Below are 18,702 nucleotides of genomic sequence, written 5' to 3'. Positions count from 1 at the left end.
CTTTTTTTTCTTGACTTGAGATAATTCATCTTCACCATCTTCTAATGTATCAATGTAATTGAAAAAGTACTCTCTCCATTCTAACCATTTGATAGGGGGTTCACCTTTTGTTGATAAAAATGGTTGCAGTGGAGTCAAGGAAAATGTTTGCGCAGCACACATGGTGGGAATGGAGCTTTAAAACAACCATGGGTGTGCTTGTTATGGTGAGAAAAGAAAAGAAAAGAAATCCAACTGGTAAATATATGTTCTGCCTCTCACCGTGAATAACAAGCAAGCAGGGCGTACAGTAGCTTGAAAATTCTGAGAAGATGTCCTTATCACGAAGGCTGACACACAAAAGTACACAACGGGTGAAGCAAACACAGCGTGTAGTGACAAAGTAAACATGTGTATCCTTGTGCTGGATGATCAAGGAATCCCCCGAAAATAAAAGGAAATACCTTATAAACGATGTTGTTGAAATTGAAATGATCATAAGATTCAGTAGTTCAGATGCTGTGGTGTGCCTATCACCGAAGGCAATAGGCAAATGATCAAAAAACAAATTCCCGATAACGAAGATGATAATCAAAATGGCCGCTGCGGGATGACATGGTCTCTTGAAGAATGCCCAGAGTAAAATGGCTGAAAACGTGGGATGTCACGCGTCGTCTCGAATAGGTGTAGCTGGAGATGTACAACGTCAGGCGTCGTCTCAAGTTAACATAGGAATGCAGACTGTGACGTAGGGTGTAGTTGGACATGCACGAGGCAACATCTATGGAATGCAACACTGCAGCAGTTTTAAATCTGGCGTTTGGAAGGTAAGAAAATAATAAAATGCTGACATACAACTTAAAAACCTCCCAGCTACGAAATAGTTTAGTAATGTGTTGGTCTCCGGAAACGAATAAGCACAAATCAGTACTCACAAAATTCCAGTAGAATCCAAGAGTCTGAGGTGACTTGAATCAAAGTACAAAATCTTGTAAAATCTGCACACAAAGGAACTCCTAGTCGTCGCAAAAACTGTTAAGTAGGAATGACGTGGCAGAGATGAGTTGAAGCAGAGTGCTTTATTCAAGTTACTTCATTGAAGAACAACACGTCTTTACAGCTGATGCCAGGCTCCTCAACTGACCATCAATGACACCAACATTCCAGGCATCATCTATGATCTAACAAACATGAGGACATGAGCGCATGCACATAATAAAACAAATGAACATTTATAAAAAGAGAACATTTATTAAGTCACAACACACGTCCACTGACTAGTTCTCTGGCACTCTGCGGTCTGGGAGCCAGATGACATTTAAAGTGCCTCGATCTAGTACTCGTTAACACATAATCTATACCTATTTGCCATGCTTACAGCAATATTACTAATAATTTCTGTTCTCATAAACCAACCTGATGTTGGATGGTGGGCGAGAGAGATGTGTTGGAAGACTAAAAATGGGGTGTTAGGCCGAAATGCCGGAGAGTACTGTTCTGCATTGGAAGCAACTAATTGTTGACACCTTATTGTGATCTATTTTCACTCTAATAAAATGCTGGGGGGACGGGACTTTCTCTGTGTACAGAAGCAGGACATCTGACAAGTGGATGCACATTGCAATCAAATCATTATCATTTTTCATAGGTCCACCAAGAATATTTCATCCTAAAATTATTTCTAGATCTCATTGCAGTCTTCTCAGTAAAGAAGCCTAAGTGTTTATTTTTTCTTTGTAGGGCAAAATCTAAGTAATTAATGAAACTATATGTTTTTGAGACAGACATGATAAGGCAGTAAACATTTTTTTTGTTGAGTTTCTAGGTGGAGAAAAATGTTTTTATATATTTTTGGCAGTGAGTTAAACAATCAAATGTTATAGCCCATGTAGCCCGCCTCAATTACAAGGTGTGAAATATCGCTCTGCACAATCATCAGTTGGCTGGTGTTCCCACGCCCTTTTTTTCCAGGTGTCGTAACACTGGATCCAGTTATAGAGCTGGAAAATCTCATAGTAAGATTTAGGAAAGGGCTGCATTTGAACCTGGACACTTTCCCTGGCTCCCACTCGACCCTTTGCAGAGGCATGGAGGAGCATGTAAAATGCTTCTGCCTGGCATCTTCCTTCCCAGTTCTCTGTACCTTCCTCGCGTACACGAGTCCTTACAAAAATTTACCCCCTGCTTAAAGCTGATGGTAAATGTATGTTAACACCTACCCCGCCCCCCCCCCCATCCACACACGCATTCAACTTAGTGAGATAAAATTCATCTTAGTGAGATAACAAGCAATGAACACCGAGTAGGTCATGCACATTATTGAACTCATTCTCAGGCATTCAAAGCATTTTTATGCTATTTGAATAATTAATTCTTCCCAGAATGCCTTTCTGTGGTGCCTCAATATTTTATGCACATGGTAAGTATCAGTCAGTTTTTTTTTTCCACTCACCTGTTTGTTTTCCGGTGGCTGTTACTATATACTGTTTCAACATAGGGGCCTTTCTACAGGGAGCACTTTCTGAACAGCGGTTACTTGAGCAAATATATGGAAAATGCTATAACAAATTACATTATAGATGGATGTGAAAGGAAACTGTTATGGACATTTGACAGTTTAGAATAATGTCAAAGTTGCTGTTTGAGGCATATTCAGGTATAGGAAAGGTTCATATATAGTAGTAGTAGTGGTGGTTGACAAAGTATGCCTGAGATTATCATAACAATATTGATGGAATTTCAAATTTAGTAAAAGCATATTGTTTGACATAATTGGGCGTGTTATATAATGTAGACAATGTTGGATAATCGAGCCAGCCTTTGTTTTCCTTTCTGTATGTAATCCATGTTGTATTATACCTTACTGTTATTAAAATATAATACATTTATGCTTCAAAGAAATAAAGTACATTTTTAGCTAGTTTTTATTTTACAAACCTATGAAAAGCTGTTTCAACAGTGTGTCACAGCTGTTTAGGATTCTAGGCTCTATAGCCATATGTCAGCAAGCGATTGATCGCTATATCACTAAGGATGGCTGTAAATTTGGGGACTCAAGTGGATTTGATGTAAAGCAAAGTGTTTTCTTAGTATTTAATCAAACAATAAATGTTCTGGCTGGTTTCTTGTAGTGGATTGTGTTTCTACCTTTCTTCATACCAATCTCATTCTCCAAATTAATATCGTAAGAGATTATAAACACTTTGTTGTGTTTCCTCCAAAACCAGGTGAATGGTTTCAAATATGGAACATCACACACAGCACTTCTTTAAAAGTCCTCTTTAAAAATCTACACAAAGAAAATCTAACAAGTACATATTGTTCAAGTTTTTCCTGTGAAAGTTGGCTACAATCTGAGCTTGATTTTATAAATAGCCCAGGGGGACACATCCCTTAGACAATAATGTAGTCTTTTTTCTTTGCTAAGCAAGTGAAAGCCCTGTCAGTGTAAAGACGTTCTTGTATTGTAGAAAACTAATTTACAGTGTGAACAAAGCTGCTGTTCAACGAGTTGGCTAATTCCACAATGTAGAGCTGTCTATAGAAAAAGAAAGAGCCTCTGTGTAGGAGACCAATAAATAATCAAGATTCCATAAGTTTGGTACACTTAAGCTACCGGTTGCCAAGTCCTGAAGCTATAATGAGCTGGTAACAAATATCAAAGACAATTACTGTTTACAGTCACTTTTTGTATTTGGGAATACTAAACTATATTTAGACAGCTGAAAGATTTCTGAGGACTTTTTGTTTGATCAAGAATATTCCTTGTACAGTATATCTTCTGTATAAAAATGTTTGTAGTTCCACGGCAGACTAAGATTAATATCAGTCTTGTTCCTCTATTCAGTTAGTTGGATATAAATACTTCTGATGTACTTAATATCTTTTTCTGTACAGTATCTTGTTTGATTCACCCTTACACAACCAGGATCCATGCAGTGGGGAAGGTGATTTAGCAATACCAATCTAAACCCATGCAGGGAGGTGAGAAAATGAATTTTAGAGGCCAAATATCCTCAGTAAACATACTGGGCATACCAAACAAACAGTATTGGGGTTTGGGGAAACATTTTAAAGAGTTAATATGGTAGGTGTAATTCCTTGCCAAGGGAAGCTATTTGGGGGGGGGGGGGGGGGGTTGTTAATCAATATCCTCCACCAACAGATCAACAAAAATTGTAGGATACGGAGCATTTCTTGGGACCTTTTTCCACGGATTTATAAAATTAGGAAGGTGTAATTATTACTACAGACTGGCTTGACTCGCCTAAGTCAAGCCCGTCTGCGCGCTGAGGACGGGCTGCAGGACGGGCCACGCTGCAATGGGACTTCGTTGGGCAGCCAGGTAACTCGTTACTATGCCCATTCGGAACTGCTTGCTCTGAGGCCTCATTCCCTTCCCTGTCACTATTCCTTTCCCCCAGAAACGTTTTATTGCTCACCGGTATGCTGTTGCTCTTCCGGTACTACTGAGGTTTGTTCCCCTGATTCCCCCACAATGCACCCATTGGCTAGCACCCCCTTTGTGCCAGCCTACAGTTCGGAAATGGGTTTCCTTATCAATGCCAGGTCATTGATAAAAAATAATATCGCCTTTCATGAGTTTGTTTCTGATAGAAACCCCTCCTGGGTGTTCATCACCGAAACTTGGGCGTCTGACTCTTCTGGCCCCCAGCTTTTGTTAGCTATTCCTGAGGGATATGCTCTACAGAGACTGGACAGACTAGGACGCAGGGGTGGTGGGCTAGCAATTCTGTTCAAAGTCTCGTCTATCTGTCGTATTAAAACTCTCTCTGTGCCCTCAGACCTCTTCCAGGCCATTCATTTCGTCATCTCTTCCTCCCCCTCTGTGTCCTTCACAGGTCTTCTCATCTACAGACCACCTGGCCCCAGATCGTGCTTTAGCTCTAATCTTTTCAAAATCTTGGAACCCTACTTTGGCAAACCCCATCTTACGATTTTGGGAGACCTCAATTTTCATCTAGATGATCTGCTCTCAAAAGACACCCTCTCCCTGGTGGACCCCTTGGCCGCATGTGGAATGTATCAGCTGGTTGATAGCCCTACCCACCTGGCTGGCCACATCCTTGATGGGGTGTTCTCCAATGATACTAGACTATCTGTGGGCCCCCCTATTCCTCTGGTCTGGTCAGATCACTTAGCGGTCCCCTTAGAACTAAAAACCTTGTCCCCTTCTCTACAACAACGAAGTTCTACCAATAAAATACTTAAGCGGAACTATAAGGACATTACTAATGACTCTCTTGCCCCCTTTATAGCGCAGGCTCCTACTTTCCCCTCGAAGGATGCCAGTAATGCTGCACTGGACCTTGCTAACTCTATTTCCAGAGCAGTTGATTTATTAGCCCCTGCCTCTTTACGTTATTCAGCCAGACGGAAACCTTCTGCTCCCTGGTTCACGGAACATCTTAGACTGCTGAGGCAGAGATGCAGGAGGCAGGAAAGGCAATGGAGAAAAACCTGGAACCCCATAGATAGAGAAAAACACAAGTTGTTACTTGGAGAATATAAGACCAAGGTTATCATAGAAAAGCAGGACTACTTCTCTAGGCTTACATCGTCCCTCACGTCCCCTAGGGAACTATTCAAGATAGTAGATTCCTTGTGTTCGCTACAAACGCCGGATCCCATCATAGGTTCTCAAGAGCTGTGCGACAAGATTGCTCACTTCTTTCAGGCTAAAATCACTGACATCTCTCTCACTCTGGAAGCACAGAGAGACCTTATGTCTTCCCGCCCTTCTCCGTATCAACCTATTCAAGAGTCTTGGGCCAAGGACCCCTCTAAGATTCTTACCAACTTCCCGCCCCTTACTCTCAACCAGCTAGACTCCCTGCTAAACAAGACAAAGTCAGGTTCTCCTATGGACCCCTGCCCTTTGAAGGTTCTGAAAGACTGCAGGGAGACTCTGTTACCCCCGCTTCTTGAGGTAATGAATCAGGCTATGGCCCAGGGCCTTTTTCCTGCTTCCTGGAAACAAGCCATAGTCAAGCCACTGCTTAAAAAACCCACCCTGGATCCGGACACCCTTAAGAACTTCCGGCCGATCTCCTTACTGCCAGCTCCAGCCAAAATGTTGGAATCACATCTCAATCACCATCTGACTACTTTCCTGGATGCCTCTGGGTTCCTGGGCCAGTCTCAACATGGCTTTCGAAAATTTCACAGTACTGAGTCGGCCCTTACAGTAGTGACAGACAATATACGATCAAAGGTCGACCAAGGCCAGACCACCTTCTTGGTCCTTTTAGACCTGACTGCCGCCTTTGATACCCTATCTCCCTCGACTTTAACTGCTCGTCTGAGGGAGATAGGGGTGGAGGGTCCTGCATTGAGCTTGCTGTCCTCTTTCCTCGATCAGAGAGAACAAAGGGTCAAGCTAGGAGAGTTCCTCTCCCCTGTTAAGCCTGTGCAATGTGGGGTTCCACAGGGGTCGGCCCTGAGCCCGACCCTCTTTAACATTTATGTGGCCCCACTTGCTAGACTAGTAAGAGCTCAGGGGATGGAGGTGGTGTCATACGCCGATGACACCCAGATCATGGTGTCCCTCTCCCACTCGTTGAGTACCTCCGCGTTCAGCTTCAGGAATTGCATGCAAGCTGTCTCCGATTGGATGATTCAAAACGCCCTGAAGCTGAACGGAGAGAAAACAGAGGTCCTGATCTTCGGAAAGGATCAAAACAGCTGGTCCAATGAATGGTGGCCTCCTTCTCTTGGAGCCTGTCCTGTACCGTCAAATTCCGCCCGGAATCTTGGTGTGATTTTTGACACCTCTTTAGACATGTCACTACAGGTTAATAGAACTGTTTCCACCTGTTGGGGAGTGATCAATATACTTAGAAAAATCGCCCACTATCTTTCTCCTCAAGCTCGCAAACAGACTGTGGTAGCCTTAGTTACATCACGGCTGGACTATTGTAACGCCCTTTATGCAGGCATCAATAAAGGCCTCATCCAACGCCTCCAGACCATTCAGAATGCGGCTGCCAGATTCGTTCTGGGCGTCCCTAACACCGCTTCTGTCTCTCTTGCAAGGAAGAGTCTCCACTGGCTCCCTATCCAGTCTAGAGTCTCTTTTAAAATCCTATGCCTAGTTTTCAGTGCCCTATCCGGCAGCAGCTCTGAGGCCATAAGCTCCCTTTTGAGTCCTTACACCCCTAGCAGAAATCTTCGATCTGCCAACAAAAACCTTCTTACCGTCCCTCGGACAAACAAGGTCAGATGGGGCGGAAGAGCTTTTTCATCCGTGGCCCCTAATTTATGGAATGCCCTCCCCTCTGAGATTAAATCCCAACCCAACATGGTTCGTTTCAAGAAGGCTTTAAAGACGTGGTGTTTCATCAAGGCCTACCACTAATCATGCTCTCTGACCATACGAGTTCATTTGGTTAGGCGCCTTGATGCCCTCTGGGGCTAAGTTGCGCGATACAAGTCCTGCTTCATTCATTCATTCATTATTATTTACGCTTGTAAAGCTCCTGGTTACACTGTACTAGTGTGTCCCCGCGCTATGGACTGCCGCCAATCAACTGCTAATACTGCCCACTCGAACCGACCCAAGCAGAGCCTGGCCCTACTCTTAAGGGAACAGGAATGTTTTCAGCACTTTACGGAATTTGAGCTCTGATTTCTCTAGCCGAAGCTCCAGAGGGAGTTTGCTCCATTTCTGAGCAGCCAAGACACGAAAGTAATGTCCTCCCATTCTTACTCTCCTGAACTTAGGCGCCAACACCATTCCTGTCCCGCTAGATCTCAGTTGACGGGTTGGGTGGTATGGCGTAAGCAGGTTGTGCAGGTAAGTAGGTCCTTTCCTTTGTAGGATACGGTGACCAACACAGAGTGCTTTAAATACCACACATTCCCCGATTGGAAGCCAGTGCAGTGTTCTCGGTGCTCTCTTGGAGGCGGCTCTTTTGGGCAGCATCAGAACCAACCGGGCCACCACGTTTTGCATGCGCTGCAGCCTCTGAAAGCATTTAGCATTGGCTCCCAAATATAGGACGTTTCCATAGTCCAGCCTTGATGTTATTAGTGCGTGGACCATGGTCTTCCTCGCTGTCACCGGCAGATAATCCAATGTCTTCCTAAGGACCCTCATCGTGCCAAAGTATGTGCCTGCCACTTGTTTGGTGTGGTACTCGAATGAGATCTTATCGATCCACACCCCTAGGTTCCTCACTTGTTTGCTGGAATTGGGTAAAGGACCCAGTGCTGGAGGCCACCATGCCGAATTCAACACTGACGGTGCCTTACCGCCATTCAGGACCTCTGTCTTATTTCCTTTCAATTTAAGACAGTTGTTGGCCATCCATGCCACCAATTCCTGCAGTCATGACTTAAAATTAGCGGCTACCTTCTCCTTCGGCTGGGTCAAGGCCATCACTAGTTGTGTGTCATCTGCATATGACACGACTTCCAGCCCAAATTTTTCTATGATCTCGCCCACTGGTGTCACATATAGATTGAAGAGGGTAGGGCTTAAGCTGGACCCTTGAGGCCCCCCCTGCTTCAGGCAAATGGGGTTGGATCGGAAAGTGCCCTGTGCCACCTGGAAACTACGGTCAGACAAGAAGGACTTCAACCATTTCCATGCCCTATCCACCACTCCTCCCCTCTTCAAGCAATGTAACAGCGTGTGATGGGCCACCGTGTCAAATGCGGCACTGAGATCCAACAGGATCAGTGCTGCTGTGTGGCCTTCATCAATATGTTTCCGTAAAGTTTCTGTGGCTAACAGCAGTGCTGACTCGGTCGAGTGGAGTGCACGGAAACCCGATTGAGTGGGATGGAGCAGTCTATTGGCCTCAATGTGGGTTGTCAGCTGATTATTGAAGGCCTTCTCCGCGATCTTAACGAAGTATGGCAGGAATGAAATGGGGCGCAAATTCTCCATTTGCTCCATACTGCTATTAGTTTTTTTTTCCAGGGGGAGCACCACAGCCTCCTTCTAAGTTTTAGGAACCCTGCCTTCCTCAAAGGAGAGCTCTAGTAGGTATCTAACATAAGGCTCCAGAGTCTCCACACTCCCTCTGTGTTTTAGGTGAGGCAGGATCTTTCGGGGAGCCTGAATTGATACTGCCTGCTATGGTACAAATGATCTCCTGAGAAGGAACAGTGAAGATTTTGAGGCAGTCCGTGCTTACCACATTGGTAGAGATGTCTCCTCCCGGATGGCCATATCTGGCTGTTGCCGGAAATGAGGAGTAGATCTTCTCTACCTTTTGTGAGAAAAACTCTGCCATCCGATTGCAGGACTTCTCTGACCCGGTCATAGGAACCGAAATGCTGAAGAGATTGGAGATCGCTTTATAAACGGAGAACAACTCCTTTGCTGAATTATCTGCTCCCTCTATCCTATTGCAGTAATAGGATTTCTGTGTTTTCCTAATTAAGGCGTGGTATTCTTTCAACATAATTTTTTAATGGCCGCCCTTACTTCCTCGAAGAACCCTCTCCTGCATTACCTCTCTAGGCGTTTACAATCCGCTTTCTTGCCCCGGAGTTCCATCCCAAACCATGGGGCAGACTTAGTCTGCCCCCTCGGTGCATTATTCGACCGAGGCGCCGTACTGTCCAGTGCCTCCGTGATGCGTGTGTCCAGCGCCTCGCAGGCTGCCTCAATCCCCCGACCTCCTGGTGGCCCACCCTGGTTAAGGGCCTTATTTATTGCCTCTGTAGAGAAGTTTGCCCATTTCCTGCGTCTATTCTTTGTTCCCTGCTTGCCCTGGATTAGAATTGCGGGTGTCCCTGCCCTAAATGAGATCAAAAAGTGGTCGGACCATACCACAGGTAAAGGGGGCTCAATATGCAGCATCTCCCAGTTTGCAAATATCTGGTCCAGAAGATGGCCATGGCAGTGGGTGGGCTGCTCAGATTTCAAAGTGAGTCGAAGTGCAGCCAGTTCCTGCCGGATTTCTTGCGCCTCCATGTTGGTAATCTTATCAAAATGGAGGTTTAGGTTTCCCAACAAAAGGAAACGCGCCCCAGGTCCTTGTGGTCTGTATACCAGTAGTCCCTTGAGAATGTGATTCTTTGATGCTGAGATCGTGAAAAAAACAGATTCACTGTCTTCAACATCCGCCATCAAAGTCACTGAGAGACTCGTAAACGCCCAACTGACTGCCTTCTTCGAAGAGAACTCCATCCTTGACGCCTCACAGTCTTGATTCCGCATCAACCACAGCACTGAGACTGCCCTCCACCAACGACATCTGCATGCTACTCGACAAGGAACACACTCCAGCCCTCATCCTGCTAGACCCCCCCGCAGCCTTCGACACTGTCTCACATCACAACTCCCTACCTTCCTCTCCGAACCCACCGATATCAACTGCGGAGTACCCCAAGGATCATTGCTCAGCCCCACACTCTCCAACATCTACGTGGCCCCCCTCGCCGCCATCATCATACAGCATGGGCTCAGCATTGTATCCTACGCCGACGACACCCAGCTCATTCTCTCACTCATAACAAAGCCAAAGACACCAGACTCCGTTTCCAGGAAGGAATGAAGAACGTGCAACCTGGATGAAAGACCGCTGTTTGAAGCTCAACTCAGAGAAGACCGAAGTCCTCATTCTCTGATTCTGAACCTCTACCTGGGACAACACCTGGTGGCCCTCCGCCCTCAGCAACCCACCCACTCCTACAGACCACGCACAAAACCTCTGCATCATCCTCGACTCCACCCTCTCCATGAACCGTCAGATCAACACCGTCCCCTCCACCAGTTTCATTTGCCTACATATCCTCTGCAAGACCTTCAAATGGATCCCCCCGGCTCCAGAAGGACCGTCCCCCACGCAGTCATTACCAGCAGACTCGACTATGGCAACGCCCTCTATGCCAGAATCAACAGAACCCTTCTACACAGACTCCAAACCACCCAGAACGCCGCAGCCAGACTCATCCTCAGGACTCCGCGCCACAAACACATGACCCAACACCTACAAGTCATCCAACGGCTCTCTGTGGAGAAGCAGGTCACCTCCAAACTCCTCACCCACGCCTACAAATCCCTCAACAACATTGGGCCCAAATACCTCTATGAGAGACTATCCTTCCACATACCCAAGAGGAACCTCCGCTCTGCGGAACTCGCCCTGGCAGAGGTCCCATGCATCTGCAGAAACAGAACTGGCGGAAGAGCCTTCTCCTACATTGCGGCCAAGACCTGGAACGATCTCCCTGTGAATATCAAACACTCGCCTACCCTGCACACGTTTAGGAAGTACCTCAAGACCTGGCTCTTCGAGTGATCCGGAGTTGGTCACCCCGCAAAGCGCCGTGAGACCTTCACGGGTGAGTAGCGCGCTTTACAAACACCTGATTAACTACCAGACACTGCTCGCTGGTTGATTTTTCTAAGCAGACGTCCTGCAGAGCCTGGTTTAGTTCCGCAATTTGGTCTGGCAGAAGTTCCTTGATGAGGCTTTTGCGACTATGATTATTTTTTAATCCAGCATCATACACACCCAATGGGGGCAGACATACCATGTACTCTAAAGTGTGTACTTGGGGATTTGGGGTCGAGATGTTATGCGTGTGTAACAGTTGTTCAATGATTGAGCTATTGCTGTCCACTGAAGTCTGAACCCTTTCCTCGTGGCCCCTAAAGGTGTAGTGCATTGTCCCATTTTTGTTGCTTATTTTTTATCGCTCAGGATTGTAGTCATCGGCAGTAGTACACCTGCTCTCATCTGCTTTTTGGAACAGTACTCAAAAGGATGGCTTCAGCAGATCTGAGGCAGCTACAGCAGCGATGGTCTCAACAATGGTCTCTGCGTCTGTGCTGCACTGCTGGTCAACTAAAAAAAAAGAGAACAGTTCATACACTCAGCAAGCCTACAGACATGAGTCAGTGAATGACTTTTAGTCCTGCAGCCATATCATATCTTATAGTGATTTAATGTTTTAAAACCTTCTTCCAAGATTCATTCTCATACTGAAGTTCTATTGCTAGTGAAGAAATATTTACTAACAAGTCTTATCCAGAATTAATATTTTCCATAGATTCATTGTCAGTCCTTGTAGCGCCTTGATGCCTTGGGGCTAAGTTTGCGTTCTATAATTCAATATTCATTCATCCATTGTATCCCCAGTAGCTATATTGCCACTTTCCTGTAATTCTACTTAAAAGGAATTTAAGGTGGCACTGCCATTGTTGACTTTGATAGGATACCATGAATAAGATGGCTAGAAGTGTGGGTTATAATGATGCTAAAATACTACCAATGGTTAAAAGATCCACAGAGATGCTGGATAGAAAAGTCAATTGCATCCTCTAGTTCTGTGGGAGATATAAATCCTAAAGAAACATTCTTTTCTACTTTGTTTTGTTACGAGAAGAGCGGTATTAGGACGCGGCACAGGGGAGGCTTGACAAGGCACTCCTCAGCGGCTCAATTCAACATACAATTCAACCAGATATTCTACTCAATAGTCTCAGGACCGCACTGATTGTCTTTGTAAGATTGGTTGAAGACCTGTTCTTCTATACATAATTTTTGACACCTTTGATCGTATAAATAATCGACTTTGACTACATTGGAAATACTCTACATATTTCAGTGTCCGTGTTCCTTTCAATACTGACCTATTGAAAAACCTTTTACGATGTGGGAGAGTTGGACTCCTTTAACGACCTACGGATGACATATACAGTCTAGGCCCTGACCCATAAGAATACTTTCTTGCCTCATACCTGTTAAGCCACAAGAACGTGAAAACTTTATCAATCCACTTAGCCTTGAAAAAGTCACTTGTGTGACGAAACACGTCGGCTGTTTTCTAAATTGCAATAGAAGCTTTTTAAAAAAAAGATTCTTTGACTCCTGTTCTCCGACTAGGTTTTTTGGACAAAAATGTATATGGTGACAACACCATTGATTTACTAATTTGTTGAGTGCTTTGGTACATCTGTTTCCCCCTAAGGAAACATTGTATAGATCTTCTTGTGCTCCCCACTACACTGTGACAACTAACATCAAATATGTCTTCTGTCCGCTTTTTGTTGTACTTGCAGACACTATTGATCTGTTTGAGTTACTCAGGGAGTGCAGCCCCATTGAATTGATTGTTGTGTAAGCTGATTGCAAATAGTGCCCCCTAATATCCTATTTTATTACATTTCTGTTACAGATCACTCAAAATTCCAGAAATGGATTCGCCACAAAATCTTAGGTAAGCCTGTTAAAAGGTTTCTAGTAATATTTTAAAAATGATGTTCCTTGATAATAGGCAAAGTTAAAACTGAAATAAGGTGGGTGCACTGGGCAAAACTAATGACAAAACTGATGCTCGAATGGTTTCACGGTTGGAGGACAATAGAGGTTAGAGGTGGCAGCAGCATCTGAGGATATAATATGGTCTAAAGAAAAAGAGCTATCACTTCCCACAGTACAGTGTAGGGAAAGTAGGAAGCGAGATATGAAAGTGAACTTGACACATTTATTTCAGAGATTGAGGCAATTAACACTAGGGGAGTGAACTAGAAAAATATCAAATACATGAAACGTTAGCTTCTAGAGGTGGTGAGGTGATAGAGCTATGAAAGACCTATCAAATGAGACAGAATATTAGTCACAGAAGAGAAGAGGCATCACATGGCAAGCTGTGGCAGCTGATGCAGATGAGATACATAGTGAGGAGAGATCCTGAGGTAGGAAAAAACATATAGAGAAGTCTTGAAGAAACTGGTAATAAAGCATCTTTTACATGATTTTGTACTAATTTATAGTACAATTATCAATTGTGCTAATTGTTAAGAAAGGTTGGAAGAAAGGCTGTTGCATTACTGAAGTCTAGAGATAAGGAGCAGGAACAGCAGGTCAAGAAAAGCTAATAAAGAAAATAAGTACATTTTAGACTTTAAATTGAAGACGAATGGTCATTAGAGACATAAAATATTGGAGGATTTAGCTTTATAGGGAGGGCTACAAAAGAGAAAGAGTGGGCAAACAAAGCAAAAACGATGAATGATGCAGTCTAAACGTGGATGAAAGCTACAGTAAACTGCTCTGACATGCAAGAAGCATCAGAGGCGGATGTAAGAGGAAGCAATCAGTGAAAATGAGTTAGCATTTTATAGTACATTGTTCATGAAGTGACAAGATCTGAGGCCCCCTGCCGCACTCCTGATCAGTGTCCAGGCAGTATAGAGTATCAGATGCTCAAAGAAACTTGAGAAAAATGGGGGTATGTTTTAAGAAAAGTATAAAATGTTGGCCAAAAAAGTAGTTGTCTCAAAGAGACCCAAATTAAATTCTATACTGTCTGAATCCAGGCAATGATATTCCTAAATGTGACTTCGGGGCTGGATTTTCATCAAGAATAAGTATTATAGAGCATGGAGAGAGCAGCCTTTCACCAGGCAAGCTGCACACGCAAGTATCATTCGTTGGAAGAGAAAGTTCTGTATGGGAAAGAATCTGCATTGGTGCTTGTCCCTTAAGGTCCCCACAATCAAAGAAGCTTAAAACCACTCTCGATAGGGATTTAGCTGAAAAAAGGTTCTATCAAGAGGGTTAAGGATATTACTAGTCAAACCAGAGAAGGAAAGGCTCACAGTTCAGATCTGATGCTGAAACCTATTTCATCAGCTATTCAACCATCATCAAGGACTTTTGTCATCCATGCAGATCTTGTGTTCGGAAGTAATGCTCTCACCTATTTTCAAGACATGGTTATTGGGAAGAGAGAAGTCCCCATTGCAAAACAACCATCATACTTTTTCATAGAAGCAATCATTTTTATTATTGATGAGGTTCAGGTTAAAGCCATGGAGGTTCGAACCATTAGGAGGTTTCCGATGCAGTTGTTGTCGTTGATGAGAGACACGCATTCTACATCATGAAACACGTTTTCATTTCTGTTAACATCCCTCCTTGACTTTGATGCCAATGAAAAAGGTAGTAATATCTTGAAATCTGTTGGTGTGCATCTGGTTTGGAAGTATGATTCTTATGTGTGTGCATTCTGTGCTTAATTCCTATATCCAGTGTTAGGGCTTGAAAAGCACGTTCTTTTCTTCAAATAGAAAGTGTGGGTGTCAAACAATGGCAAGTCAAATGGCTGATCAGTGTTAAACCCACGTTGTCCCCACTTGGATACCATCATCAGATTGTGTTTTTCAGCCAAAGGTGTTCAGAGGCTCACATGGCACTCTAAGAAAAGCAAAAATTACATCACCTAAATCCAAAACATTAAGGGTTGTAAAGACTCCACCAACGGATGTTACATTTGCTGTGCACCAGGTCGCATAGAGAATGTGTGGCATTTAATTTCTCATCTTGAACAAAACACCTAAGTTGGTTTGTAGTGCTGTAAAACATTCCCATTTTTAGACTTCATATTACTTGTGCCTTCTGCAAAACCACAACTATATCTATTGTATAGCGTGTGTGCATTCAAAGTAGGAATTTGAAAATTTTGAGACCAAGATTATCTACTCGTGTCATGGATTTGGAGCTAAGTGATCTTTGAATTCACCCACTGAATCCTGCCAGAATCAGTGGCCTGCCAAGTTAGAGACCGAGCACTTCAAGACGGTAGTCTTTAGGTACTGCGAAGAATTGTGGGAAAGAAGATGCTTTCCCACAAATATATACCTCTAGTTACATTTTACTTGAAAACTCACTAGATACTGCTTTATGCCATCTTTGCAATCAGGTTCACAGTCTGGTAGAAAGAAAGAATCATTTGTATTTAGCTACACTTGAAATGTGAGGGCAAATTCCTTATCCAGCGCCCTCTATGACCTACTTGTCCCCTTCCACTTTAAACTATTTTCTGTGCATCTTGTTCTGAGTAGATCTTTCAGTCAACTTGCGTGTGTGTGTGTGTGTGTGTGTGTGTGTTTCCGTGTGTGTGTTTCCGTGTGTGTGTTTCCGTGTGTGTGTGTGTGTTTCCGTGTGTGTGTGTGTGTTTCCGTGTGTGTGTGTGTGTGTGAGTGTGTGTTTCCGTGTGTTTTCCCGTTTCCCTCTGAAGCTATAGATAGAAAATGAAAGGCAGTGCTGGTGCGCAGTTCTTAAATACCACTACAGAAACAATGTCAAAACTTGAGATATATAAAGTGTACATCCAGTTCAAAAGTTTATAAAGCAAGCATAAACCATTGAGGGCACATTAAAAAAAAACTGCATTGTGAGGCATGGCTAGCTACGGATGGAGTAGGCACACTAGTCTGGGCCTACCACCTAACCTATGTTTTAGCCACTAACATCATGGGCCATGACCCCATACCCTGACCTGTAGAATGGGAGATCTCAGTGGCTACACTGGTATGGACGGGATAGACTCCATCTTTCTGTGTGGACTCCCAACAGCGCCAGAGATTAGGCTGCAAGACCAGGATGTAGAGTGCAAGCTGTACGACACGTAACGTGACAACTGGCAGAGAGGGTGCCCTGGTACTGCAACCGACCCAGAGTAACTGGAGATAGTGGTGCTCTTCAGATTCTGGCTTCTAGAGAAGTGGGTGTGGCTATCCACATAGGACACATTGCGATAGCCAGTTCCCAGCACGGGCACCACACACAGTGAATACAAAAGGAAGAGCTGACCAGTGCTGGAGCAGTACGCCTGTAAAGTTCCTGCAGTGACATTGGCATCAGTCCTGAATCACACAGGCTGAATAGAGAAAGGGCTGGAGGAGTGGAGAATTATTGCACCCATATAACAGTGAATAAAGCTGCAGGGGGAAGAAGTGGCGTCTCTGGCCTTCACACCCTTGGAAGCAGATAAGCCCTTATGGGAAAATGACATACTAAGGAGCCACAACTACAGCACAAAAGGCGATTGAAGGCAGCAGTGGATGGGTCATGTTACCTTGGCAGCACTCTGGAAGAAAGGCAAATGAGTCTACATCCACATTGAGGAGGCACGATTAATTGAACAAGAGTATCTAGAGGCGAGACCCAATTTGGAAGGTTATGGAAGTCTTATCAAACTTGAATATGCTTGCATGTAACCTAGAAGGTCCAGCTGGTGTGGGCCTGTTCAGGTTTGTTTCCTATTGGGATTGTTCTCCAAAGCGACTGCATTGGCAAAGGCAGTAACGTGATGGCAAGATTAACATGCTCATAGGTAGAGCCATGTGGCTAGTAGTGTGCAGCCAGCAATTGTATCCAGCAGAAAAAGTAGGGATATATGTGATAAGTACACCCTTTTATCCAAAGTAATGAAAAAGTATAAGGAACTTCATAAATCATCTACACAGAGCCAATTACCAGACAGTCTGACGCAGTTCCAGCCTATGTTGGCATTAATCAAGACTATCTCCATTTCCTTGAGAAATCTAATCAAAAGTGAGCAACATCACAACTTATTTTACGGTATGTTTTATAGAAATGATGGAAGACCCAGCTTGTCTATTCTTTCCCACAGAGAACATGGAGAAAACAATTGCTAAGAGATTGGAGGAACATCAGATGTGGGGAATGATGTTTTTGCTACATAAACAGAATAAGGACTCCAATTCAAGCAGGAAGATCTTGAAAATAGGTCTCTAAAAGAAATAATATTTTAAAAAGGGGCTTCTCAAGAGGTGTGGAAGGGCAAAATATTCAAGTAATTCTACCAGATACCCTGCACTCTATCAAAGGATAGACCTGGGAATTCTCATCCGAAGGCTCAATTGCCCACACAGAGTTGGTCTTGGCGGGCCAAGAAAGACCTTGCCCCAACATACTGACCCAGGTCCATTTCCACAAGCAGATGGAGGATCCTGTGGTGCTGGCTCAGGTGAAGAGTAACTTTACTTTTTTGGGCCTCAAAGTACATTTTTCAATGCGTTGGCTAACAGTACATTGAAGAGATAAAGGAAATGCCCTATAACTGAGTGCACCTTTCTGCATACTCTTCCAATGGAAGGAGAAGAAAAGATACCTATGGGAAGCAGAGAAAATCCTGGGATTGGACAACATGAACAAATTGACTAGATAAAGGCTCTACAGGTGCGCAAAGAGTTGTATCGAAGTTATCTCAAATGGTGAAGTCTCAGTGGAAGTGGGGAGAATGTAATCAGCAAAATAAGTTACAGCTAACAAAAGTCGGAGTGTTGCAGCATCTGTGAAATGTTTGTGAAGAGAAAGGTATCACCCTGAGGTCGTCAGAGCAGCCGTGAGACCCAAAAACTGGTGTAAAAGAGATAGGGCTGCTTGAAACACCTGAGTTTTTCAGGGGGAGTAGTCTGTTAATTTGTACATGTTAAAGTCGGTATAGGATATTTTCAATGGGATTGGCATCGGTCCTAATTTTGTGGGGGATAGTGTTGTGGAAATCTTCTTTGTCGAGTTAGTTTACATAGCTATAATGGGGATTCAAATAAGCGTCCTCTTACTGCTGTGTTTATGCTCACTTTCATAGGCATTCAGATCTTTTGTGTCGCTCACACTAGAAAGAAAAACAGTAGTCATTTTAATACAAGCATGAAATACTCCAGCAAAAAGCTTAGTTGTCCTGATTTTGTTGCATGAGAACAAAAAAGATGTCTACTTTATTCAGGAATAAAATTTTCTTGAGGAAAGACTGTTTTCGTCGTCATAGGTTTCACTGGTTTTCACAGCAGTACTTCGACTTTATAATCAGTGTTCAATTTTTACAAACCCAACTTAGGACAGAAAACAATTCCTTAAGGATACTAAAAAGGAAATTCTCCAGGGGGTATGATTATTGGGGAAGTTATTTGCTTTTTTATGCATA

At 43.8% G+C, this 18,702-nt stretch overlaps 1 protein-coding gene across 1 annotated transcript in view; it reads left to right on the top strand.

Moving 5' to 3' along the window:
- Window positions 1–18,702, top strand: part of ADCY9 (adenylate cyclase 9) — a 458,142-nt gene that overhangs the window by 408,271 nt on the left and 31,169 nt on the right. The window contains exon 10 of the mRNA XM_086941385.1: window positions 13,141–13,182. Coding sequence (XP_086797511.1) covers window positions 13,141–13,182 — 42 coding nt within the window. The remainder of the gene's footprint in view (window positions 1–13,140; window positions 13,183–18,702) is intronic.

This window comes from Lissotriton vulgaris, chromosome 10 (genome assembly GCF_964263255.1).
Source record: "Lissotriton vulgaris chromosome 10, aLisVul1.2, whole genome shotgun sequence".
Taxonomy (NCBI): domain Eukaryota; kingdom Metazoa; phylum Chordata; class Amphibia; order Caudata; family Salamandridae; genus Lissotriton; species Lissotriton vulgaris.
The sequence above is the reverse complement of the archived record's forward strand: the minus strand, read 5'-3'. Positions and strand labels throughout refer to the sequence as shown.